Source organism: Podarcis filfolensis, assembly GCF_964270895.1.
Source record: "Podarcis filfolensis genome assembly, chromosome: 6".
NCBI lineage: Eukaryota > Metazoa > Chordata > Lepidosauria > Squamata > Lacertidae > Podarcis > Podarcis filfolensis.
Window position 1 is genome coordinate 18,172,979 of NC_139609.1, and position 27,099 is coordinate 18,200,077.

General features: G+C 43.9%; 1 protein-coding gene and 1 long non-coding RNA gene across 11 annotated transcripts in view; one reads left to right on the forward strand and one right to left on the reverse strand.

Annotated features, from left to right (window-relative positions):
• KCNT2 (potassium sodium-activated channel subfamily T member 2) overlaps positions 1-27,099 on the reverse strand; it is a 217,809-nt gene that overhangs the window by 127,933 nt on the left and 62,777 nt on the right. For 9 of the 10 annotated variants that reach the window (XM_083620256.1, XM_083620252.1, XM_083620253.1 and 6 more), the window contains exons 2-3: positions 13,941-14,020; positions 2,838-2,937 (exon numbers count right to left, since the gene is read on the reverse strand). In XM_083620256.1, the coding sequence (XP_083476382.1) occupies positions 2,838-2,937; positions 13,941-14,020 (180 nt within the window). Of the gene's footprint in view, positions 1-2,837; positions 2,938-13,940; positions 14,021-19,478; positions 19,587-27,099 lie in introns of those variants that run through there. The other variant, XM_083620254.1, reaches the window with a different exon arrangement.
• On the forward strand, positions 19,210-23,680 carry LOC310765453. Its single transcript, XR_014549599.1, has 3 exons — positions 19,210-19,285; positions 20,882-21,129; positions 22,989-23,680. It is a non-coding gene; the product is annotated as an uncharacterized lncRNA (long non-coding RNA).

Here is a 27,099-nt window from a genome sequence, read left to right on the forward strand (position 1 = left end):
GCTGCATAGATCAGTTATCAAACTGCTATCCAAATAAATAAACAAAATCTATAACTTTTGCCATTTCAGACAACTGAATTTTGCCATTTGTCAGACTTTGCAGCCCATGCCTTTCCTTTCCCCCTCTGAGACTGCCATTGCACACAAACACAGACATGAAAACCCCACGCAAAGAGAAATATTCATGTGGTCAGCATCGTTTTGCTTCTGTGATTTGAGCACTAACCCTGATATGTACTTGTGCATATCAGTAGCCTGTAAGAAGGAGGGGGGAGAGAGAGGACATGAACTGAAAACTGCGACAAAGTGCACATGGGCTGGTTCTGAAATTAATATGATAAATTCTCCAAGTTGAGCTGGAAGATGAGGCACAATCAGTCCATGGGAACAATAACAGACACAGAACGGGGACACCCACGCATACCTAGTAATTTGCAGGAATCTCCATTCCTCCTGCCAACATGACTAAATTTTTGCTATTCCTAACCAAAAAAAAAAAAAAAAAAAGGATTTAATATGAAACTAAGTGTCAGTTTTTGAACAATTTTGGTGTGTGGCTATAATTAGATTATACAGTGCTCGGTTTATATGCCAGCTATTTAAAATGAACAGCACTAACAGCCTCCGAAGGCACGTTCCTCAGGAATGCAACCATTTGGGGGAACTTATGCAAGGAATCATTTGTTTAAATTGCCTACTCCATTAAAATAATGGCATATATTTTGAAACAACTTATATCAGAATATATCAAACTGGTCTCTATATTACCCCAAATGGGCAATAGAGAGGAAAGGAGAGGAAAGTACCATTAGATGCTGCTGAAAATAATAATCCCAAGAAAATTCAGGGCTCCTATGAAAAAAAAATCACCTCAAAATTCTTTTGAAGTATCACCCTAGCCAGACTGATGGTGAGTAAGCCTATCCAAAAATATCGTGCCATGCTATTTTAAAAGCCACAGTGACATGACATACAGAAAGCCAGTACTTTGACAAACTTTGAGTAACACGAACATAGGAAGATGCCCTATACCAAGTAAGAACATTGGGTCCATCTAATTTTGCATTGACTACACAGACTACAGTGGTTTTCCAGGACAGAAAGTCTTTTCCAGTCCTATTGGGAGATGCCAAAAATTAAACTTGGGATGTTCTGTGTCCAAATAGATGCTCTACAACTGAGCTACACTCTTTCTGTTGATATATGCTTGTATAATAATTGAATAATGTATTATTGAGCATGTCTTTCATAAAAGCTGTTTAAAAAACATTTTTTGTTGTTGTCTGCATTAAAAACAAAATTTGCTGAATACACCAGCACTTACATTGTGGTGAGGGGAACATCCAAGAAAAAAGGCACTAATTTTTGCCACATCTTAAGTACCATACCTGTTCAAAATAATTAGAGTTTTCCACCTTTGTTTTGTATTATAAGCCATACCTTAAAACTCTCTGTTTTTAGAAATGGCCCTTTGAGGCTGTAGCCACTAACCAAACCACTCTCAGGTTGTGTGTCCAACTCAATGAAAACCATGATTTAAGAAGTACCGTTCACTCCCAATTTGTCCCACTTTCAGAAATAAAGAGAATAGGTACTCCCTCACACAGTATTGCCATTTATATTTCCCCTTTCATGGGGGGGGGGGCACAGCTCCACTGAAGCCTCAATAATTGTTGCGTTCTTTCTAATTTCAATGTGCAAATACTACTTTCTTATCTCTTGGACAACTCCTCCAGAAACATCTGCAAGGGGAGAAATTCTGAGACACACTGAATGCATTGGAGCAACTGGCTGGAGAAAGACATTGGAATAATAAAATAGCAATAATCTAAAATGGCACATGATTAAAAGGAAGACTGTATGTTTGAAAGCTCTTAAGAAGGCAAGACACAAGGAAAATGGTTAGGGAAAGCCAAAGAGGAAACAAGAAGATAAGAGGCAATCAATGAGATGTAATGATCTCTGACAATTTTTGTAGACAAGGTCTTCCCCTTTTACGAAGCAGCACATTAAGACAGAAGAAGTTGTATGTGAACTCAGAGGAACAGAATAATAAAAAGACAGCATTCAGACAGTTTAATTTCTTCACAGTTACACATGTTAAAGTCCTATCAAAATAGCCTACTGAGCTTTGGCAAGTCCAGTCTTATTAATGCCAAGCTTGGAATTACTAAATGACTTGTGCCTGCGCCATTACTATTCTGCCATGGGAAGTGAACTAGTTCAGGCATAATGCTCAAAAACGGTTTGGCAATATATGAGCTATCATCATACCCTGTGCTCCCGCGTCCTTCCCTTGCATGCTCACACCATAATTTTATCTGAACTGGGCAGAATATGGTTTGCTCAAACCACACAGTTGAAATTCTTCAGGAACACTCACATATCTGAAACAACGTGCTAGTAAAAATTAATAAGGGCCAATAATAGTGACCTAAATACAATGCACACATTCCAGATGTGAAAAGCCCTTCCGTTAAAAGGTTTGTAACTCTTTTACCTGTGCTGAGAATGCCGCAAGTGTTCTTGTGAGACATACGACAGGCAATGCAATAAATGGTCTTAAAATATGCTGTCCCTCTGCAATTTATCCACATCACCACACGTTGGTGATGGTTTTTTTCTAAGATTCTTGTACTTTCTGCTCCCCCACCCACATACAGTAAATTCTATGCCTATAGCTAATACAGTTTAGCCTATAGCTAAACTATGCCTATGGCGGCTACAGATGCACAATTAAAGCTCAGCGATGAGTGAAACCATTTATGGAGCATAAACTGTTGAGTGAAACAGTTTATGAAGCATTTTGAAAGGCAAATAAAAGAAGAAAACATTACCATCCGTGTTGTTGAGATGGATCATCCAGGAGCACTCGTACTATGTACAACAAACAGCTAAGCAGCTTGAGTGAAAAATTGAACAAGCGTATCCGGAGGCCTATTATAAGAAAGACAATGAAACAAAGTGAAGTTTTTGTGGAATTTATAAGTCCATACTCACTGTAAAGTGTGTGGGGAGAAAGGCCTAAACAGGGGTGGGATAAGAACACTCAATTATTGTGAAACATGGACCACTTATAAACGCCATCTCCAACTCCTCAAAAGCTTCCATCAACAGTGTCTCTGAAAATTTTTACACATCACTTGGGAAGACAGGTGAACTAATGCCAGTGTACTGGAAGAAGCAAAGATCACCAGTGTTGAAGCCATGATTCTTCAACATCAATTTCATTGGACTGGTCGTGTTGTGTGGACGCCTGATTATTGTCTTCCAAAGCAACGACTCTATTCCAAACTCAAAAATGGTAAGCATAATGCCGGTAGTCAACAAAAGAGGTTTAAAGACTCTCTCACGGCACATCTTTAAAAAATGTAGTATAAACATCAACAGCTGGGAAACACTGGCCTGTGAGCGCTCCAATTGGAGAACACAGCCTTTACCAAAGGTGTCATGGGCTTTGAAGACACTTGAACTCAGGGTGAAAGGGAGAAACATGCTAAGAGGAAGACACTTGGCAAACCCTCACCGTGATCAACTCCTGCCTGGAAACCTGTGTCCCCACTGTGGAAGAATGTGTGGATCCAGAATCGGCCTTCACAGTCACTTACGAATCCACTGTTGAAACCTTGTTTATGGAACACAATCTTACTCAGCTTCGAGTAATCACCAAAGAAAAAGAAGATTACTCATTATTTTGGTTACATTTTTGGTAGAGAGTCTCCTCCCTCAACTCAGAGATATTGAACACTAATAGAGAAAGAATCGAACAGTGGAACGGAGCAGCTGAAGATACCAGAGCAGACATTTGCTTCTAGATCAGATGGCTTCTTTCCTCACTCCCCATTGCCATGTAAAATCAACCCTATGTTAGGGAATGAGGAGAAGCTGGCAGGCAGAGTCATCTCCACATGCCTGCTCCTACTTCATTTCGACTATCCATTCCCACAATGGGACCATCTGATCCCAACTGCCCCAGGAGGGAGATCGCTGGAAAGAAACTGGAGTGAGAAAAGATACTAGCAGATGGCAGCCAACTGTTTTGTTTCTTGAGTGTAGGGTCATTAATTCTTCTGCTACATTTGTGTTGGGAACCACATCAGGGATTCTGGTCAAAAGTACAACCCAGTAAATAAATAAATAAATAAATAAATAAATAAATAAATAAATAAATAAATAAATAATAAATATGTTTGGATCCTACACAAACCCCCTCCCAGTATTACTTTTGTGCAGAAAACGCATATGGAAGCCCATAAAATATTGAACAACATTTGTTCAGAATTGTAGCTGCTCACAGACCACTTTAAAATCAGATAATTGAAAGCTGGTGCTGAATGTACAATTTCATATCTTCAGAGCTTTGTTGGGAAAATGTTAATTATTTAAGACAAAACACCCTTGGCCACGAAACAGTGCTTCCTTCCTATCTGTGAAACAACACCAGGGCATGGGGCATGGCAAGTTTGCAAGAGCAGATTTGCTCATCTGTTCTCGATGAAAGTTAGTTTTCATTTGCTCAGGAGAAAGATAGCTGTCGGTCACTGAATCATGCACAAATTATATTATAGGGTACATCTGAAGCAAAGAAAGCATTTTGTATTTTTTCAAGTTAGAGAGAGAGGAAGAGCATCCAAAGTATATACAAGTTATATACACAGAACATCCAATTTAAACTGTGTCGACTATAAACAGATATGGAGTTGTACAATCCAAAACAATAACTCTGAAACCCTCTGAAACATTGTTTGCCATGAAAATGAACAGATGGCCCTGGTGCAATTACCGTGTTTCAGCTTAATAATTAGCCATCAGGCTAAATCAAGGTGCTGGTTTTGCTGTACAAAGCTCTATGCAGCCTGAGACCAGGATACCTACAAGAGAGTCTCATCCGCTATACACCCAACCACTTACTACAGGGCATCCTGCACTTGCTGAACAGCAGCCTGAAGGGGGAGAAGGCAGAGTGATTCCACCCATCAGCCTTCAAGAACTCAGAGGAGAAGGCGCTGGTGAGAACCAGCTGGCTTCAGCCTTCTTAAGCAGAACTTCCAACAGCAGTCAGATGCTGGTAACAACACTTGCAATTCATGGCTCTACCTTGCTGTTTCTTGCTCATCTGGACCCTTGACCCCATGAACACTGAATTCCCTGGCCCCTGGATCATCTGGCCACATGGAATTGCTGTTTGCCTGACCATAGGACTGGACCAGACTTTGGATGCTGTGTCTGCCTCCAGGCAAGTACACCTCAGAGACTCTTCTGGTTGGCTGGTCTCCCACTCCACTGAGCTCTGCATGTTGATGCTCAGCAATGAGACTACGACAGTACAGTGGTACCTTGGTTGTCAAACTTAATCCATTCTGAGAGTCTGTTCAACTCCCAGAACAGTTTGAAGACCAAGGCACGGCTTCTGATTGGCTGCAGGAGCTTTCTGCACTCAATTGGAAGCTGTGGAAGCCATGTCGAAGTCCAGCTTCCAAAAAACGTTTGCAAACTGGAACACATACTTCTGGGTTTTCAGTGTTTGGGAGCCAAGCTATTCAACAACCAAGGTACCACTGTACCACTGTGGAGGTGATGCTCCGCTTTGCGAAGGCAAACCTCGCACCAGACATGTAACAGTGTGTCAAGGAGCATTAAGCCTGCTCTCCCTGACCTTTTGCCTTCTTGGCTTGAAAACAGGTTTTTTCCCCTGACCATTTGTCCTCTCAGAATTTGTTTGTTAGACATATCGCTTGGCTGGAGCATGACCAGGGACGCAGACGTAATCAAGTATCGGGGAAAACACCTGAGGGAAACACCTGCTGACACGTGTATTTGCTAATGCTGGAAATGTGGTTAGGTGGAAATATGTTAAGTTCAGGGTGGTTTCACTACTGTTTCCAATTGTTCCAATTCCAATTGTTGACTTCTGCAAATAAAAGGAGCCTTGGCAGAGCTAGCCAGCAGCTTGCTTGGAGCATGCTTGCCAGCGTGCTTCTGCCCAGCTCACCTGCATCCAACCTCCTGTCTTCTCTGTTACTCCTACATACCACAGGAAGAGGTCAGTTCCACGCAATGACAGGAGTTGGGTCTTTAGCCTTTGGCATTCTAATGTCTTTTTGGCGTCCGTTGAAGGCTTGAAGAATGAAGAGGCCTTTGGAATTGGTGCCCATTGGAACAACTCCTGGGAATGAGTGACTAGCTGCTTCTGTTCTTAAAGGTTAGAGATTTGAAAGGGACCACAGTAAGACAGAGCGAAGACACCAGTGTTTGTGGTGGTGAGTAAGAACTGCACAGAAAGGGAAGGAAGCTCCTGCTGAGATATATCAAATCCTGTCTCTGACAGGCAGGCCAGTACCTCTAACAATTTCTTCTGCCTATTATCCTCCCAATTCATCTCCCTCTTGACATTCTTCAACAAATGCTTCCTACTCTGTTAATATTGCCATCTGCTGAAGACAGCTGATGAATGCTAATGACACTGTGAATTTTTAGTAATCTGTGCAGTTGACACCTTTCTGTGGTGTTTTTAAAATGTTTCAGAATAAACATTTAATGTCCCCAATACAATCCATTTTCTCCCTATGAGGCTGCATCAATCACAACCATAAGAAAGGTAAAGGGACCCCTGACCATTAGGTCCAGTTGTGATCGACTCTGGGGTTGCGGTGCTCATCTCGCTTTATTGGCCGAGGGAGCCGGTATACAGCTTCCGGGTCATGTGGCCAGCACGACTAAGCCACTTCTGGAGAACCAGAGCAGCGCACGGAAACACCGTTTGCCTTCCCACCACAGTGGTACCTATTTATCTACTTGCACTTTGATGTGCTTTCGAACTGCTAGGTTGGCAGGAGCAGGGACCGAGGAATGGGAGCTCACCCCGTCGCAGGGATTCGAACCGCCAACCTTCTGATCGGCAAGTCCTAGGCTCTGTGGTTTAACCCACAGCGCCACCCGGGTCCCAGTCACAACCATAAATTCCCATTAATGGCGTGCAGTGGTGGCCATGTGGAGAAAACAACAGCAATACTCTCCTTAGACTAGGTAATGCATGTATGTTAAGGCTGAGGGGTACTCGGTCCTTTTCTTCTAGAAAAAAGGTGTCTGTATTCACCATTAAGTTGCTACAGTAAGTGACACACCTTTAACCAGTGCTTTTCTTCTAGGAAAAAAGGTGCCAATACCACGTACTCTTAAGTACCCCAAGGGGGGAAAAGGACTGAGGGTATTCATGAGGACTCTGATTATAGCTATCAATACAGAAAATGGAAACAGAGCATTTTTAAAAAAGAGCTGCAGGCTCCTTTCTAAGGCCACCTCCAATTTTCACTGCCACGCCCCAGCACCTTTTCATTTCTGCTCAGACTGATTCTATACTGTTTATATTCTGCCTTTCCTCCCCACCTTCCATGGTGGCTTACACTGAGGATAGACTGGGAAGAGGAAAAACAAACAATTCTGCGAAGTAGGTTAGGCTGAGAAAGAGCAATCTGCCCAAGGTCTCCTGGTGAGATTTGTGGTTGAATGCGAAACTCAACCTAGGTTTTGCCAAGCTTAGTCTAACCCTTTAATGAATGCCTCCCTATCAGTATAATTTCCTGCCTGTCTCTTGCTGCTAGAACACACCTGGACTTGGCCAATGCAAGTAGAGAAGCAGAAGGGGACAGCAGAAGAGGAAGAAGAAGAAGAAGAAGAGTTTGGATTTGATATCCCACTTTATCACTACCCGAAGGAGTCTCAAAACAGCTAACATTCTCCTTTCCCTTCCTCCCCTACAACAAACACTCTGTGAGGTGAGTGAGGCTCACACTTCAAAGAAGTGTGACTAGCCCAAGGTCACCCAGCAGCTGCATGTGGAGGAGCGGGGACGTGAACCCGGTTCACCAGATTACGAGTCCACCGCTCTTAACCACTACACCACACTGGCTCTCACTGGAACCAAAGAGGTGCCAATTTGGGCAGGGATGGACAAGCAGTGGCTCTCAAGGTCCTATCAGCCTTAGCCAACACCAGCCAATCACTACGGGAGTTGCAGTCCAACAACATATGGAGGGCCACTTGTTGCCATCCTTGACCTAGAGCATCATCTCAATCTTCCAGGAGTCTCAAGCATCAAGCAGCCTGTGCCAGGGCAATGGGCGCACAGCTAGGGAATGCTCAGCCTGAGAGGTGAGCAGATTCCCTCCCACTGAATGTTAACTGTAATTCAGTTTTTAAGGATCATGGGCTTTCCCCAGACCTTTTCATTACTCTCCCTCAATCCCAGTTCTGATGTTTACCAGAGCTGAACATCCTGCTCCCATGGTATAAAAGTGATCAGACCCATCCTGTCTATTTTGCTTGGAATGTAGAATGTGTGGGGAGAGGACTCCAGCCTGATGCCCATATGCGTGCAGAAATTACAATCACAAATCCTAGGCAAGTCCTAGGCTCTGTGGTTTAACCCACAGCGCCACCCGTGTCCCTAAGCAATATTGTAGCTCAATTCAAGATTGCAAAGTGGTAGATCTGACTGAGTTCAATGAGTCTTTCTCCCTAGGAAGTATATTTAGAACTGCGGCCTTAAAAAAAATAAAAAATAAAAAAGTTGGATGACTCAAATAAAAAGATTGCAGATCTTTTACTATTCTGGATTACTAACAAACATAATTAAGAGAAGCTTTCTATTTCCTCTGGGGGACAGGGAGCTGAAGACTCTGAGAGCCTGATGGTTTTAATGGTAATTGAATTGAATTTTACAGGTGGTGTGAAATTTCATTTAATGCACAGACACAAAGACGCACACCTGCACCTCTTGCTGGGGGTGGGGGGAAAGACACCCAACAGGGTGGGGAGGAGACAAGCAACCTTTGCTGAAAACGAACCTTGGTTTTCTAACTACATATTCCTCGTAATAAGATACACTGGCAGTCAAGCAGAAAATTCAAATCAAGGATAAAAAAATAACTTTCATTCAGCTCAGAGGCACAGCAAGTTTAATTACAATGTCTAGGATCGATTTTGTCAGAGGATTCTATGCGAGCCTTTGAATTTTACAGGATTACCTGTCTAATGAAACAATTGATGTTACAGCACAATTATCACTTGGCTCAATATCTTTCTTACTTGTTTTTGGCCCAGGCACACAGTTCACCCACCATGAGAAGGTCACTTTAAGTGGCCATTTGTGACGTTTGTACACATTTGTTCAGTGTTTTTCCAAAAATCACAGGATGTCCAAGTTCTATAGTGGTGTGGATAATGTTCCCTGATCAGCACAGCAAACAGATACATCCCTGATGGATGAAAGTCATCAAGGGGAATGATTTGCAGTGGCCTCCATGCTGTGTCCATATCTTGCAAAATCCCCTTTAGCCCCTCTATACAGAGGAGTGAGGAACCTTTTCCAGCTAGCAGGCTGGGTCCTGACCTCCCGCAACCCCACAGGCCATTTTGACTACTGATGCCATTACGATGTCAGGTGACAGCTTCAAAGGTGCTGGCTGTCAGTGTCAATCTCCTTGTCGGCACTGACAGCAAACCCTAGCGATGGATTCAAACAGCACTTGCAAATGGAAATTTTCCTTCTGCAAACTGGCAAAAGCTGGAAAAAATGTATGTGCGCAGGTGCAGAATTAGAGATTCTATTAAGTTATCTTTTCAAGCTCCAGTCACTACCCCTTTATCAAAAATAACCTTTGCATAATTACCTGTCTCAATTTGCCTTTGTTTATGGGAGCATTCACACCTAAGCATTTTCAATTGAAGCTTAATGAAAATTTGGCTCTCAAAGTAGTATAAAGATCAGAACAAAGCATAGGAGATGCAGAGCAGATGCAGAAAGGGAGGACTATTACACCGGCGAAGGTTTTTGTTGTTTTGCTATTGTGTAAGTAATGAAAATCTTGACTCCCTGAATACATAAATAAATGGGGAAAGGCTATATACTCTGCATAATATTTGAACAATTGGCTCTGGCAAAATCTGTATGTGGTGACTGAGTAGAAAGTCTGGGTTGCAACTATAAAAGAAATAAAGTAGTTAAGACATTAATGTAAGAGGTAGAACTAAGAACTAAAGAGGCATTGACAGTAGGTCCAGTGCATGGTTCACACAAGGCAGCAACCTTGCTGAAAACTAGTGTGATCTGAGGCTCGCTCAAGAGACCATGTGAGAACTCAGAATACATGCCATGGACTAGCTGACTGCGGAGGACTGGTGGGAGATACCAGCTGGGGAACCCCCCTGGGAAGGAGGCTCAGAGACAGGGGACTGATGGTGGGATGACAATGAATGGTCGGAGGGAGAAGAGGGAACAGACTGGGAGGAGGAGGTGATGGCAGCTGAAGACATAACAAGGTTTAGTGAGCAGGAAGAGGCAGTCCAGACTCAGAGGCAGGGGAGGAGGGGGGCCAGGAGACAGAGATGAGACAGGCAGCTGGAGAATGTAGGGAGTTTCCTCCTGCTGCTATGAACAGCTACCCACCCCGCTGATCTCCCAGAACATGCAGAGAAATGAAGACGGCAGAACAATGAGAGACAAGATGATGAAGTCTTAGGCTCTGGGGAAGGAACCAGGGGAGCACCTTTAGAAAGTGGCGGGAAGGCAGGGACCTTCTGTTGCCGCAGCTGCCTTACTGGGGCAAGACCACTAGGACTGAGCTGCTTTGTTTTTTGAATAAAGAGTTAACTTCGCTGACATTGGGTTCTTTATTGTTTTATTGCTGACCTATGCCTGACTCCAGCTCCTGACAATGCACTGCCTTGAACTGTCTGGAAGAAGTGAGGGCTCTAAAATCCCAGCCCAATATATCCCAGTCTGATCACTGAGATCATCCAGAGGAGTACTGTTGGTGGTCCTCCATGTTACAGATGCCTGCCTAGCCTCAACTAGAATTTAGGCATTTAACGTCACTGGCCCCATTCTATGGAACACTCCTCTCTTCTTCTTTAGTGATCACTCATAGCCAAGTAGCATTGTCTTCCATAAACATGGTTTAAACAGTGGGTCCATAAGTGACTGTGGAGGCCACTTCTGGATCCACACATCCTTCCACAGTGAGGACATAGGTTTCCAGGCGGGAGTTGATCACGGTGAGGGTTTGCCAAGCGTGCCTTCCTCTTAGCATGTTTTTCCCTTTCACCCTGAGTTCAAGTGTCTTCAAAGCCCATGACACCTTTGGTAAAGGCTGTGTTCTCCAATTGGAGCGCTCGCAGGCCAGTGTTTCCCAGTTATTGGTGTTTATACTACATTTTTTAAAGATATGCCATGAGAGAGTCTTTAAACCTCTTTTGTTGACCACCGGCATTACGCTTACCATTTTTGAGTTTGGAATAGAGTGGTTGCTTTGGAAGACGATAATCAAGCATCCACACAACATGACCAGTCCAACAAAATTGATGTTGAAGAATCATTGCTTCAACACTGGTGATCTTTGCTTCATCCAGTACACTGGCATTAGTTCACCCATCTTCCCAAGTGATGTGTTAAAATTTTCAGAAACACGTTTGATGGAATCTTTCGAGGAGTTGGAGATGGAGTTTATAAGTTGTCCACATTTCACAAGCATACAGTAAGGTTGGTAGTACAATAGCTTTTTAAACAAGCATTTTGGTTTCCCTGCGAATGTCTAGCGGAGATTCAGCAGACATCCATGCTTTTGACTTTGAAGCATCTCTTGAATACTCCCCACCCCTTCCATCAACTGGCCTATACTGTTGCTTAAAAAAAATATATCCATGAATGTTCTGTGCTGCTTTTACATTTTGCATGGGGGTGCTGTTCCTGACCCCTGTCTGTGTCAGTGGAGCACGCATAAGCCCAGCCTCAGCCCTGTTCTGCTCCGTTTTCGGGCCACTTTTGGGTTGGAAATGACAAGTGTGTGCATGATCGCATGTCAGTTGGACACATGTAAAATGGCTACTGCCTGCATGATTGCTGCCATATTTTATGGATGAGTGGTATAGGAACGTTTTTCATTAAGTATATATAAAATCAGAAAGCATATGTTTCCAAGAATCCCAGATACAGTCTTGTGAATCATGAAGAATCTCCAACTGATTAAAAAAACAACCAAAACATACACTTGAACTCAAGTGGTTAAGAGTGACTTGACATTCAGATGCAGTTCAAGTGGCTTCAATGTAGCTTAAGGATAACACTCAAAGTCCCACAAAAATAGCTCTGTGGAACCAGAAGTGGAAGCTACTGATGGGTGAACCTTCTTTAGCTTGACTCTCATACAAGCAAACATAGCATTATTGGATAATTTGCATTCAAAACTGAGACTGTGACATAAAGAGGTTAAGACCAGACAGAATAGGTCGAGAGTGTTTACAGGTTTCCCTAGAATGGCAGATTTTAAAATTAAAAATTCACTTGAGGGAGTGAGGATTACATCTAATAGGAAAAACGATGTAACTTTTAATTGTATGTGTGAGTGCATAAGAGAAATGCTTTGTGGATGGATCCAAACGCAATGCTTAGGAATGTAAGTTAAAAAGGATATCTATGCTTGGGACTCCAGAGGTCCAATGCTAGGTAGGGTAATTGGGGCATTGGTCTGACTTGGACTCTCTCACATTCAGCTTGCTGTAGAAATATCCACCAGGATCTCTGGCTGGATTCCTATTCTTCTTGGCAGCCATGAAAGGAAGCTGCCTACTTCAACTATCTTAAAGCTGGCACTGTTTGTAGGCTGCACTTCCAGGAATGTTCCATTGGCCAAGATATAGTGAGAGACCTGCTAATTCCCCCCCCAAAAAAGACCCCCAAAACAGTGCATTTTAGATAAATTGAGTCTTTGAAGAGGGAAAAAAAAGCAAGGTTTTCTTCTTATTGTGGCATTGTGCCTAGATCTGTTTGTCTTTAGCACCTGGATTTTTATAGAGCATCATGGTTATACAGTGGTACCTCGGGTTACGAATGCTTCAACTTACGTTTTTTTGGGTTACGAACAATTGTAACCCGGAAGTAAGTTGTCCAAGCTCTCGGAGGCCTCGCCGCTGCCTGGAGGCAAACCCGGACATCGGCGGGGCCTACGGAGCTCTCGGAGGCCTCCACGAATGCTGGGAACCAAGCCCCGACATTTGCGGTGCCTAGAGCGGCTCCGTGGGTGCCGGGAGCCAAGCCCCAGCATCCACGGTGCCTGCAGAGGCTCTGCGACTGGGCTCCAGCCGCAGGAGCTCTCTGAGGCCTCCACGAATGCAGGGAGCCAAGCCGCTTGTGATTGTGGAAGAGGACCCTGAGCCCCCTCCAAACAGTGAGTTTGGAAATAAATTTTAATTTTTTTCATCTAAAATACTGTCTTATTTATTTCATAGTACAGTACATTGATTATTGTCTTCATTTTATGGATCAATGGTCTCATGAAACAGTAAGATTCGTGTTAAATTGCTGTTTTAGGGGGTGCTTTTTCATCGTCTGGAACGGATCAGTCCACTTTCCATTACTTTCAATGGGAAAGTCCGCTTCAGGTTAAGAACGCTTCAAGTTAAGTACAGACTTCCGGAACCAATTAAGTACTTAACCTGAGGTACCACTGGTTATTAAAAGAGCATGGGATGAGGAAAGTTTGCAGCATTAAGCACTGTTGAGGCTGTGCAAATATTAAATTGATTAAATACATAAGCAACAAACAATTAGCAAGCAGAATGTGAATTTGGGAACACAGGGTGGCAATCAATTAATATTTATTCAGAATAGACCCATCAAAAGTAATTAACATGACTACATTCCCCTAGTGATGTAACACATAACCACTTCTTATCATCAGCAAGCATTATTGTTTAGAGCAGGGTTTCCCAAATGCTGGTTTCCAGCTGTTCCTAGAATACAATTTCCATCATCCCTGGTCCTGCTAGCTAGGCATGATGGGAGTTGTAGTCCAACAACAGACGGCAACTCAAGTTTAGGAAACCCAGGTTTAGAGAAAGTGCTATTACACCCACACGTAGTAAGAGAGAGAGAAAATGCTTACTTGATCTTTGGTTTTTGATGAAAAATAACTTTAGCCTCTCTTTAAATGTGTTTTCATTCATGTAGAATTCAACTTGTACTCTAAAAAGAAAAGAAAAACTTTAGATAGGAGGCTGATCCTAGCATGTTAAATACAAAGACAAATACATTCATGGCCTTTCGGTGTTTGCCCAGCATAAAAACCACGAGCATGAACTTACTTTGTAAAATTCAGAAGCATCTTCAAACATTATATTTCCAGGGAGTTACTATGGCCAGAAATTCAGCTGTGTTGCTTTGCATCTCTTCTCACCCCTTGGCCCCTGGAACACCATCTAGTAGCAGGTAATGAATCCAGCGTTATTGCGACTGGTTGTCCTGATTTCTTTAAACCGACAACTAATGGGTGGCCACAGAGTTTCGAAAAGGCGCATTCATGCCCCTCAGTGACTGGAAACTTATCTTACAATACCTCTGTATTTCACAGGAGAGCAAGTAGCAAGATAAATGTGGACAGAGAACCAAGAGTTTTGAATGTCAAATTTAGGTTGACTGCTGGGTGATGCTGTAATCCAGGGGTCAGAAAACATTTTCAGCAGGGGGCCAGTCCACTGTCCCTCAGACCTTGTGGGGGGGCCGGACTATAATTGAAAAAAATAATAATGAACGAATTCCTATGCCCCACAAATAACCTAGATTTTAAATAAAAGGATACATTCTACTCATGTAAAAACACTCTGATTCCCAGACTGTCCACGAGCTGGATTTAGAAGGCGATCAGGCCAGATCCAGTCCCCGGGCCTTAGTTTGCCTACCCATGCTGTAATCTGACTTTAAAGTGGTGTAAGCATAGCAGTTGTGCGGCCCTCTTACAGAATCCTCACCCTGGCCCCCTCCCCATTCTGCTTATATAATGGTAAAGGTAAAGGGACCCCTGACCGTTAGGTCCAGTCGCGGACGACTCTGGGGTTGCGGCGCTCATCTTGCTTTACTGGCAGAGGGAGCAAGCATACAGCTTCCAGGACATGTGGCCAGCATGACTAAGCCGCTTCTGGCGAACCAGAGCAGCGCACGGAAACGCCGTTTACCTTCCCGCCGGAGCGGTACCTATTTATCTACTAGCACTTTGACGTGCTTTCGAACTGCTAGGTTGGCAGGAGCAGGGACCGAGCAACGGGAGCTCACTCCGTCACGGGGATTCGAACCTCCGACCTTCTGATCGGCAAGTCCTAGGCTCTGTGGTTTAACCCACAGCGCCACCCGCATCCCTGTAAATATATACCTGTAAATAAATCAGACATTACAAGTGAGCATAAGTTTCCAGCATCCCCTCATCCCAAAAAAAGAGGGAAATCCCTCTAGTACTGTATGTTCCGGCGTACAAGACGACTTTTTATCCCTGGAAAATCACCCCAAAAGTCGGGGGTCGTCTTATACGCCGGGTATATGCGTTGGAAAGGAGGAGAGGGAGCCAGTGAGCAGAGGTGCTCCTTCTGCCATCACTCCTCCTCCCTCCCCACAGAAGGGGACGTGGAAAGTCCTTCCGAGCGTGGCACTCACCCGCTCATCCTCCTGCCAAACGTGACAGCAGAGGCAGCGGAGGGGTGCACGCTCTGCCCCTGGCGGCGCTCAAACTCTATAACTCTAAAACTCTAAAACTGAACAGCAAAAGTTGGGGGTCATCTTATATGCCCAGTCGCCTAATAGGCTGGAATCTACAGTACTACCCTTGACTTTTCATGGATTGGGTAATTGGGACATGTTTATCGTCATAGCCCCCTTCACATGCTCTATGCATAAGGAGAGTCCACACTGTGGTTTTCAAAGAAAGGGTGGTATATAAATTTAATAAATAATAAACAAATAAATTAATGGGGGTCAGGCCACTCCCACCCCCCCCAATGCTCCCACCCCCAGGTTCCACCTCTCACTCTTGACATCCACTCCTTAGGCATGGGCCTCTACCATGGGGAAGTCTTCCATAGGAGTTGGGAGACCACATAGTCAAGGTTTCAGTCTACACAGAAATCTATGCACAGAGGTTTCCCGCAGCCCAAACATACTTGCCCCAGTATGCAAGGAGGAGAAAGAAACGAACACAGCGGAAATGGAAATGGCATTAACTCTGGGCTAGGGAAGAGGTTTTTAGACTGGGGTGTGTGAGTTCCATTTGGAAAGGTTGCAGCACAGTCAAAGATGTCTGTACTCAGCCCCACACTTCCTTTCCTTAATGTAATGATGGAGGGCTAAGACACAGCAGCACAGAAGCAAAGATGTGTGTCTTTTGCTGCGCACGAGTCAGCCGGCTCCAGGGTTTCCGTGCGCTCTGGCTTCCGTCACAGTGTCCTGTTGCTCCAGAAGTGGTTTAGTCCTGCTGGCCACATAACCCAGAAAACTGTCTGTGGACAAACGCCGGCTCCCTTGGCCTGAAAGTGAGATGACAGCCGCAACCCTATAGTCATGTTTGACTGGACTTAACCTTCCAGGGTTCCTTTACCTTTACCTTACCTAGTTGTAACTGGACCGACACCAGTAGCAAAATGTGCCTGGCGCCTGGGGAATTTTGAACACTGCTTTCAACACATGGGGCTGCACTGAAAGCTAGTTCTCCTCCAAGGAGACTCATTGAAATTAATGAACAAAAGTAACCGAGGTCTATTAATTTCAGTGAGCCTGCTCTGTGTAAAACATAGCTGGATGAAATCCATGGACCCCTTTCACACCTATAATGTGTGAAGGTGATTTATGTTTCTAATGTTAGAACTGTTGCTACACTCATAGAAATGTTGGACACAATAGCAGGGCAGCTGGCTTTCTCATAAGCCTCAAAGGTGTCCAACGTTCCTTATGTACCGCGTTTTTCCGTGTATCAGACGATGTTTCTTTATTGTAAAAAATGTTTTAAATTGGGGGTCGTTTTATACACAGATAGTGCAGAGTGGGGACTGGAGATTGGTGTCAGCTGTGAGCAGGAGATTGTCTGTGGTGATTGGGTGGGTGACTGGTAGCTGCGGCAAGGGCTGCTGGAGATTGGCTGCTGCTGTAATTGGGTAGGCGATTGGTGGACGCTGGCAGTGAGCGGGCAGACAATCGTTGGGTTCGGCGAGGCATGTGATTGTTTATCAGCAGTCAGGAGGGTGAGCGATTGGCAGTCATCCCCCCCAAAAAAAGCTCAAAAACTCTGACCAATCTCCCCCCATTTCCTTAATTTGGGTCCCCCAAAATAGGGGTCGTCTTATACACCCGGGGGGGGGGGTTATGCACAGAAAAATACGGTAGAAGAAGAGTTTGGATTTGATATCCCGCTTTATCACTACCCGAAGGAGTCTCAAAGCGGCTAACAATCTCCTTTTCCCTTCTTCCCCCACAACAAAGACTCTGTGAGGTGAGTGGGGCTGAGAGACTTCAAAGAAGTGTGACTAGCCTAAGGTCACCCAGCAGCTGAATGTGGAGGAGTGGAGACGCGAACCCGGTTCCCCAGATTACGAATCTACGGCTCTTAACCACTACACCACACTGGCTCTCACACTGGTAATAAGTCAAGGCCTGGCTACGTATTTAGGTTCACACAAAATTTAACAGAGACAATGCTAATTTGCAAGTTTATCCAAGGATCAGTTTTTCCCAGAACAAATCTAGTGGTTTTCCCAAGGCTTGGCAGTGGAAAAGTTTCTATAACCAAGGGTCTCCTCCTGGAAATATTACCCTGTAAGGAAACCAGTTGTATAAACTCAGCCGTAGCGTGACTAATATAGTGGCACTTTTAATCCTCACATTGTTTGATATCATACCGCATTCAAAACCTCAGATTCTACTTCTCACAAAAAAATTTAAGTAGGTGAATAAAGGCATTCAAGTTCACAAGCCTTGGTAATTTAACTTAAAAAGGAAGCAAGTATTCCTACTTTATTCAGGTGGTTTTGAGCTGCATACCTATATTTTCAGGAGGAAAATTACAGCACTCATGTGACATAAAAGAATAGCAGGCTAACAGTGTGAGGTGATGGCATGCTAATGAGGAGAGCGAGTGGGGGAGCTAATCGCTTTCCTATAAAGCACCCATTATGAGTGGCTCTGATAACCTAATAGTGCCCTATTCCTGCTTCTCATTCCTTAGCAACCACAGCTGCCAAGCAGATTGGCATTCCTGTGCGATAGTTTCCATGACAAACAAGGATGGCAAAAGGCAAGCAATTGATTATTTGAATGCCTCAACACCCTTTCATACTTCAATGACAACTTGTCGGGTCCTCCAGGCAAAGTCTGCGCCCTCCCCCCTTCCTTGTCACAAGACTAGAACAAAATACCCACAGCAGGAAGTATAAAAGGAAGGTGGCCGACAAGCAGGTAGACAGTCTGAAGGTGCATAGTTTAGACTATGAAAAGCAATGATAGAGTTCTGCAGCCATGTCATTCCTTCCTGTAATCTCCAGGTAAGATGTGAAGCCTGGGACTATGCAGAAGAACCCCACATTGTGTCTACACCCCATACACCCCAGCTTTCGAATAACTGATGCTCGAGTGGAGAGCTGCAACAGTGTGGGTCACTCCTATTACGTGGTTTGGAGTGATGCAAGTTACTGTGGTGAGGCAGGAAGCATCAACACTCATGAGGCTCCAATATCATAAAGGTGATGTAAGAACTCAGTTCCTGAAAGGCAAGTTACAGATATACTAAAGGAACCCAGCAAACCTTGGCTACGTAGTGGGTGGTGCTGTGGTCTAAACCACTGAGCCTCTTGGGCTTGCCAATCGGAAGGTCGGTGGTTCGAATCCCTGCAACAGGGTGAGCTCCCATGGCTCTGTTCCAGCTCCTGCCAACCTAGCAGTTCGAAAGCACACCAGTGCAAGTAGATAAATAGGTACCGCTGTGGCGGGAAGGTAAACGGCATTTCCCTGTGCTCTGGCTTCCATCACGGTGTTCCATTGTTCCAGAAGCAGTTTAGTCCTGCTGGCCACATGACCCGGAAAGCTGTCTGTGGACAAATGGTGGCTCCCTCGGCCTGAAAGTGAGATGAGTGCCACAACCCCACAGTCACCTTTGACTGGACTTGACCATCCAGGGGTCCTTTACCTTTTTTACCTATTATATAGCATTCAATGAAAAGAGAAGGACTCTCAGAAGCTGGCTGAAACAAATGTTCAATCCTTGCCTGACATTTACTTAGCTTTAAATGGAATTCCAGCGCTACACGTAAGTTACATAAGGGCCAGAGCTCATGCTTTTGCTTTGACTGTATAAATGTGGATCTCAATCCCCAGTTGAAAGGAGCTCAAGCAGAAGGCTAAACAAAAGCCCTGTTTGCCTACCCTCTCCCCTGCGATTCCAGTCACAATGAAGATTTTTAAATCACAGGAGGAGCCTATGTAAGAACTGCACACAATGTTGTGGAGGGTGGGGCGGCTTAAAAAAACCCAACCCTCCTGTCAGACTGGGTATATCCCCAGTTTAGGGTATTCCACCATTCTTCATCAGAGTTTTCTTTCAGCAAAGCAAGCGGCTCACGTATATTCCAAACAAAGCTTTAATAATAAAGAAAATGGTAACACCGTAACATACCGTCTGAGAGAAACTAAAACAACATCGTGAGGCAAGAAGGACAGTTGGCCTCTCTAACTGAACTGAACTGAACACTCAAAGGGAGGGCCTGCTTCTGGAGCAGAACACAGAAGCCCCACCCAGATGACAGACATTCTACTATTCCCCCACCCAGCCCCACCCAGATGACAGACATTCTACTATTCAAATTAGACCCCAGTGTTTTTCTTTCACACAATTCCATGCAACGTAAGTTCAACCTGGAGGACTTTGGGGAGAGGGACAGAGGGGACATGGCCAGTGCTTTTATTCTAGAAAAAAAGGGCAGATACTCACCAGCAAGCAGGCAGAGGGGCCAGCCCATGGTGGGGCGGGGGTGAAACCTGGCACCAATGCTGGATAGTGAGGGCGGTTTAGCTGTTTGAGACCCCTTGCCCGTCCATCCACCTCCTGGGGCACTGCCACTCAGGTGAAGAACCTGGTTTTGGGAAGGAGGCAGCAGAGTTCCAGGATCCTGTCAGAGCACCACCTTCTCTAAGCTGGGCAAACACTTCCCGGACTTGGGGAAGGAGGTGCAATGTTCTGATGGGGTCCAAGAGCCCTTCTGCCACCTTCCCCCCCTCCCCGAAGGGTGGCGATACTGTGTGCCATTGTGTACCGCCAGAAAAAAGTATATATCTCCTCTCCCCACACCTCCACTCTTCATGTGCATGATTGGAATCGCATGAGTGGAAACAGGGCTATCACGATCTCTTCCCCAAACCAGCAGGAATTGCTGTCAGAATTGAGAATACTGATCTGGGTAAGCGAATGGTCTGATCCAGTATTAAGCAGCTTCATGTGTTCCCGTCACTAGCATGCACTCCCTGACAAATTTCCCCTGAAGGAATGAAGTCCTCAACTGATTCAGTTTAAGTGGGGAAGCAAATAAATAGGTTTAATCAAGAAGCAATAAATGAATGAAGAGGATGAATGGGCCAACGATGCTTAGAAGGCACTAAACTCAACACACTCAAAAAAGTTTCAGTTGTCCTTCTGGCAATAAAGCTGCTAGCACCTTTGCAAAGCTAAGCAGGGTCAGGTATGGTTTCAAACCAGAAGGGGGACCATGTGTTGTGATTCTTGGATTGCCAGGCATCGGACTAGATGACCCCCAGGGTCCCTTTCAACTCTACAATTCTGTGCCTTTCTGATTCTATAACGGACTCCTTGTTGCACACAGAGACCTCTCAATGCATTTTAGCACACTAACACAGCTTCACAAAGGAATCTTCAAAAGTTACTAGCCATCAACACATGAACTGCTCACACATTAGCAGTCTTGAAAGTCAGCAACAACCTGAAAGGAAAGAACCATCTTTCAAAGTACAAAATATTTCCTTGTCTGGTCACTTGGAAATTTTTTTATTTTATTTGTGCCACAGGTGCTCAAAAAGGGGGCAATTTTAATCCTACACTAATGGATCTCTAATGACTATAAAGTAATATGCAGGCAGTCTGCATACAGGGAGGTACGAATCACCCATTTGCCATGGACTGACCACTTCCTGGTGAAGTTTGGACTCGTACCAGCTAACCTACCCTGCAGAGGAGAGGTTAAGATGGCCCATCCTGGAGACTAATGGAAACGGATGGATACCTGAATGCTCTGGGTGTTTCTACAATGGATAGAGTGAGTGATTCTGCTAAGGATCCTGTCTCGCTGTGGAATGGTGGGATGATGAGGGCCATTGACACAACCCTTCTTATGATCCTTCTTTAGCATAGTGGAGCCCAGGAAGCTCCTGGGTCACTGAAGAGCTGCAGGTGATGAAACAGTCAAGAAAGGACTGGAGCAGGTGGCATAAAACTTGAAGCCGGCAGAGCACTTGCTAGGGCACGTAACTGCACCTACCAAGTAGCAGCTGAGGCAGCTAGGAAGAGGTTCTTTGCTGCTTCCGTTGCTTGCACACACACACACACACACACACACAGAGGAGAATGGAATCATAACATCCAAAGCACTCAGATCTCACCCTCTGTCAGATCTATGTGGTCTAGAGCTAATCTTACTGTAACAACTTCATGGTGAGTACTGGCACCTATTTTTTCTAGAAAAAAACAGCACTGTTTAGAACTACTAAGGAAATATTGCTACTCTTCACAGCTGTGCCAAGTTCTTACAATATCCAAAACTAAGATCCTCTAAGCATGGATATTCAGAATAATTACTTTCAGGTGAAGGTACTATACTAACAGCCAAACAGCAGACTAATCCTGAATGAAGGCAACAGAACTGCAATATGTAAAAACCTCCACCTCACCATACTAAGATTTCCAAAGTGATGCAGAGATTTACTAATGGATACATGGTCTGTGAACATTTCACTCATCAATCACCCTAACCTGCCATCAAAGTCTAGACTCAAAATATGTTGGCACATTAGAGCATTTCACAACCGAATAATCCTGTCAAAATCCATTTTTATTCATCTATTCATGATAGAAATGTTTGGCTTAAATGAATGCAATTTATGCATCCTACAAGGCTCGGATCCCAGGCATACTCTCTTCCCTTGTAGCCGAAATTTGCTTAGGATAAAACAGGAAATTTACACAGTGATCGATTGGAGCGCAGAAGATCCTGTGGCTCATTATTTCTAGAGGTAGCCTCATTACCGCGACAACCCATTACAATGTCTTTTTTATTTTACATACTAGGAAAGTTCAGACTTGGAGATTTACAGCACCCTGAGATGACTCACAGCATTATAATAGCAATAAGCACCTAACTTACTTTATTTGTAGTACATTTTAAAGCCAATTAAAGGAACATTAAACCATCTCTCAAAACAATGTCACAAGGCACAAGGTGATGTTTTTGTGCTGGCTACAATTCAGCAATTGAAGAAAGACCTACAGTAGCATAACTAGTTTGCAACTCATGAAACGTGAGTTCTTTGTGTGGTTTGAGGTTGGCACTGGGAGAGAACTGGCCTCTTGAACCTTCAACAGATGCACAGCAGCCAGAAATTCAATGGGTGAAGCTTTTTCTAGTATGGAAATGCAGTTACGGGGAAAGCTTCACCTATTGACAATATGCCTGCCTTATTAACTTGTGTGTGGCCCTCAATTCACTTCAGGTCCTGCACCCCACTCAGACAGGAGGGTAACGATTTGTATATAACTGAAGATGTTGGAAATTTGTATCCGCTTTTTTTTTTAGTTTTTGGAAATTTGTATCCGCTTTTGCAAATGGGGAAGAGAATCCAATCCATACAGTGTACTGGACCTAGAAAACCATGTTATCACTGCTCACCGCAGGTGAAAGAGACTGCAGACAATAATACTGGAGGGGGGGAAGGGTGAGAGAGGGCACATTTGCCTTCCCCAATGCACTGAAAGATTTAAAAGGTAGGCTAGCCATTGCCCAGACTGAGATGGGGCAAAACTCAAATATGAGTACAGCAATATGAAACGGGCAATTTATGTATATAGTCCATCAATATTTTCAAACACAGCAGCCTTCATTTGAATTCTTTTCCATTGCAGGGGTTGGACTTGGGTCCCTTCCGACTCTACAATTCTACTATTCTATGGTTTTTGTCAAGTGCCTGAAGCAGTTTATTTAATATCTTTTAAAGCTGATTGTTGACAAGAAATAGTCAGCAGGTATTCTTTTCAATCTATGACAACAGATCTTCCTACACGCACTCATTCACACTCTGATATGGATTGACAAAAGCAATTCTGTTGAAAAGTTGTCGCTGGTGTCAACAATGACAATTGAAAACCCTAGAACTTAAAAATATAGGCATGGCTATACGGAGGCAGATTATCGGAGGGGAGGAAGGCAATAAACCCCTGCTTAAAAGAAGGTGAATGTTCACAGTTGCATGAAGTGAGGTGGTGAATGCCAAAACGATGGAGGCAAAAGAGGATCTTGGAAAACCCAGAGGCTGGGAAGGACTTGCAAAATTATGGAGCATCAACTGTGCGGAAGATCCTGAGGAATCAAGTGTTGAAAAGCCATTGCCTCTTAAAACATCCCAGTGTAAATCTACAACAGCCCAAGGGCTCTACGGTCAATGCAAAGAGATAGAACAGCTGACATCAGAAATCTCCTTCCCTGCACAAGTGCAAATTAACAGTTGGAAGCAGATAAAGAGATTGGGAATATAAGAGCTAGACCAGGAAAGAGAAACAGTTCAGTTCCCTTTTGGGGAACAAGATTTTCTATTTCAGTTCTTCTCCTTTTCTTTCTTCTACTGTTGTTGATGTTGTTGCTACTGATTTTCACTATTTTTCAATTATACACTGCTTAATTGTATGTAAAACCTTCAAACAGATTACAAAATATATACAATATACAGTACATTAAAATTGCCCCCCAAAAAACCAAACTTAAAAACAAGTTTCAAAAACGGAAAAAATAATCAATAAAAATAATCAAAAATTTACATTATAAGCTAAGGTTACAGCTTAAAATACGTGTCAAGTTTACGGCTTGCCTAAAAAGAAGTTTTTAGCTGACACTGGAAAGGATGCAGCAAAGACATTTGCCTGAAGTCAATTGATGTGAGTTCTATGATTGTTTCATATGCTTCCTAGAACTGTAAATAAATTAGAAAACAAATATCTGCACAGAGGAAAAAGTGTATGCTAAAAGACCAGTAGGCTAGAATTCTTCTTCTTAAGGTGCTAGTTTTTTTTTGGGGGGGGAGTACAATGAGAAGGGGAAGCTAGTCAACTATTCCATCACAAGAGCATAAGAACATGAAAAAGCCAGCAGTAGCAGGCCAGTGACCCATCTTGTACAACATCCTGTTCTCACAGTGGTCAGATGCCCATGGGAAACCCACAAACAGGATTCGAACACAAAACCACTCTCCACTCCTGCGTTTTCCAGCAACTGGTATTCAGAAGCATTGTTGCCTCCAATCATGAGCACTCCCAACTGCAAACTGAAGTGTTATAGCCCAGAAATCTGTTTTACCACCTCAGTAACAACAACACCCAGGGCAGGCTATTCAATCAACTATGTGCTGAGACTGAGAGGAGGGTTTTCCCACCCAGTTTTGGGTGACAATAGTTAAAATGAACCATTAGCTCATTCCACCCACATTCTGCCAGCTTCCTCGCAAAAAATACCATTGGGGGCCTTGTCAAAAGCTTTACTGAATTCAAGATACACTATGTCCGCAGCATTCCCCTGATCCACCAAACCTGTAGCTCCATCAAAAAACAATGAAATTTGTCTTGCATGACTTGTTTTTGAGAAAGCCATGCTGAATCTTAGTAATCTACTTTTACTCTGTTCTGAGAAGGTAAACTAGCATTAGTAAGTTTTCTCTGGAGTTTGATGTCAATCACCAATTCAGTTCTTCTATATAGTTGTGATTTGTTTCTCTTGTAAAACGTACTTTGTTTCTTAGTGATGTTACACTTCCTCTGAACTGCCACTTGAAAAACAGACATACACAATGGGCCATTCACATTTCATAGTCCTCACAATATTTCCTGAAGGAATTAGCTTAGTGAATAAGCTGTTGTTATACTCAATCTGGTGTTATTCTCTTGCGAGTCTTAAACACATTAAGAAATAATTGTTCACAATAATTACTTCAGTTACAGACCATACCCTGAAAATGCAATAAGAACTCCTCGCCACTCCTCTGGTTCCTACATTTACATCCATCATTTTAAAGCAATTAAACAATATGATTAACACCTGCCAGGAGGCTCGCACCAATTGAGAAAGTTGCAAGTGCTAATATACAAACCAGCATTGCGTATTAGACTCTTGAACAACACTATTCCACATGTCTGTGAGTGCCATTTGTCTGCTTTCTCTTTCTGAGCAAACAAAATGAAATAAAAATTGGAACACGAAATAGGAAGTGGAAGTGGAACAGGAGTGTAAGGAGACAGCAATTTCTATTCTGGGTTTGTCGCAATCAGCACTTTCCCCATTTCTGCTGCCGCTAAACAGCAAATGTGGGACCTTCTGATGCAAAAACCATGCACCTGACCGTGCCCCATTCTTCTTACTCAAAATTGCTATGTTAGTGAACTATTTTGGGGTTCACATTTCCATGGTCTCATGGTAAAATGAAAATACTATATTGCACTACCTAGCTGTTGTGAGAGCATTATTCCCAGCTGGGAAGAAAATTAATCACTCCCCCCCAAAAAACCACACAGAACAAAAGAGGACACAGCTTCCTGCAGGCTTAATTATACGTATAGATAATTCAGAAATAATTACTACAACTTAGAGATATACTAATTTCACTGGGGTGGGGTGGGGGAGAGACTGTGACCACGTAGCCTGAGTGCCTCCTCAGTCTGTGGTCCATATCACACTGGTCCTAAAGGATCTACATTGGGTCCCAGTACGTTTCCGAGCACAATTCAAAGTGTTGGTGCTGACCTTTAAAGTCCTAAACAGCCTTGTCCCTGTATACCTGAAGGAGCATTTCTACCTCCGTTGTCCAGCTCAGAGACTGAGGTCCAGCTCTGAAGGCCTTCTTGGTAGTTCCCTCACTGTGAGAAGTGAGGTTGCAGGGAACCAGGCAGAGGGCCTTCTCAGAAGAGGCGCCCTCCCTGTGGAACGCCCTCCCATCAAATGTCAAGGAGACAAAGACAATCTGACTTTTAGAAGACCTCTGAAGGCAGCCCTGTATCGGGAAGTTTTTAATGTTTGATGTTTTACTGTTTTTATGTGTGGGAAGCCATCCAGAGTGGGAGAGAATGTGTCAGGTGCGCGTGCAGGAGCCGGCCCTGTGAACAATAGGGCTTCACAGGACTGGGGCTTTCCTAAGTTTGTTCTGAAGAGGCAAGGCGCGGCCTCACAGGTGAGGCTGATTGGTAACTCACAGCACCTGGTGGCAAGAGCTGGGAAGGGATATAAGGTCAGCATTTCCCTTCTGCTCTTTGCCACAGCAACACGCTCCCTGCCTTGCTGCGTTTCGCTTCTTGCTTCCTGATCCTTGAACCTCAGCTTCTTGACTCCTTGCTTCCTGACCCTCGGACCCTTGGCTCCCAGCTCTCTGACCCTCAAGACTCTTGGCTTCCTGACTCCTGGCTTCTGGACCCCTGTTCCTGCTTCCACCGTGCCACCTTGGCCCCGGTGCTGACGTCCCCTGCCAGGACTCTGATCGCCCATGAACCGGATTGTAACAGAACGGACAGCAGGAAGAGAAGTGAGAAGGTGAACTCACTCAATGAGGAGGACCGCTGAGGTCACACACATTCTTCAAAAAACAAACAACCTGGAACCAGCCCTGTGTTTTAGATAAAATAGCAGAAACCTCATGTAACAATGAATCAATGCACAGAGCAACCATTCATATGATGCTCTTGCAAAAAAAAAAAAGTTCTTCAGTGATCATTCTGTAACATGTTAAACTTAATTTTACTTTCTTGTTTCCCATAAAGAAACAACTGCTTTAAACATATGGTGCAGAGTACCTATTTCTATACAAGCATTTTATGGAGAAGAGAATTATAACATGTATAGAAAACAAAAATATTTGCTACAGTAAATGCCTAGAATTTAATGAAGGTCTCAGTTCAGACCAATTGATGAGGCTGGTTTTTGTTGTTGTTGTTTTGATAGCTGAAAACTGAAGAAACAATTGTCACTGTTCAGTGGTGTATG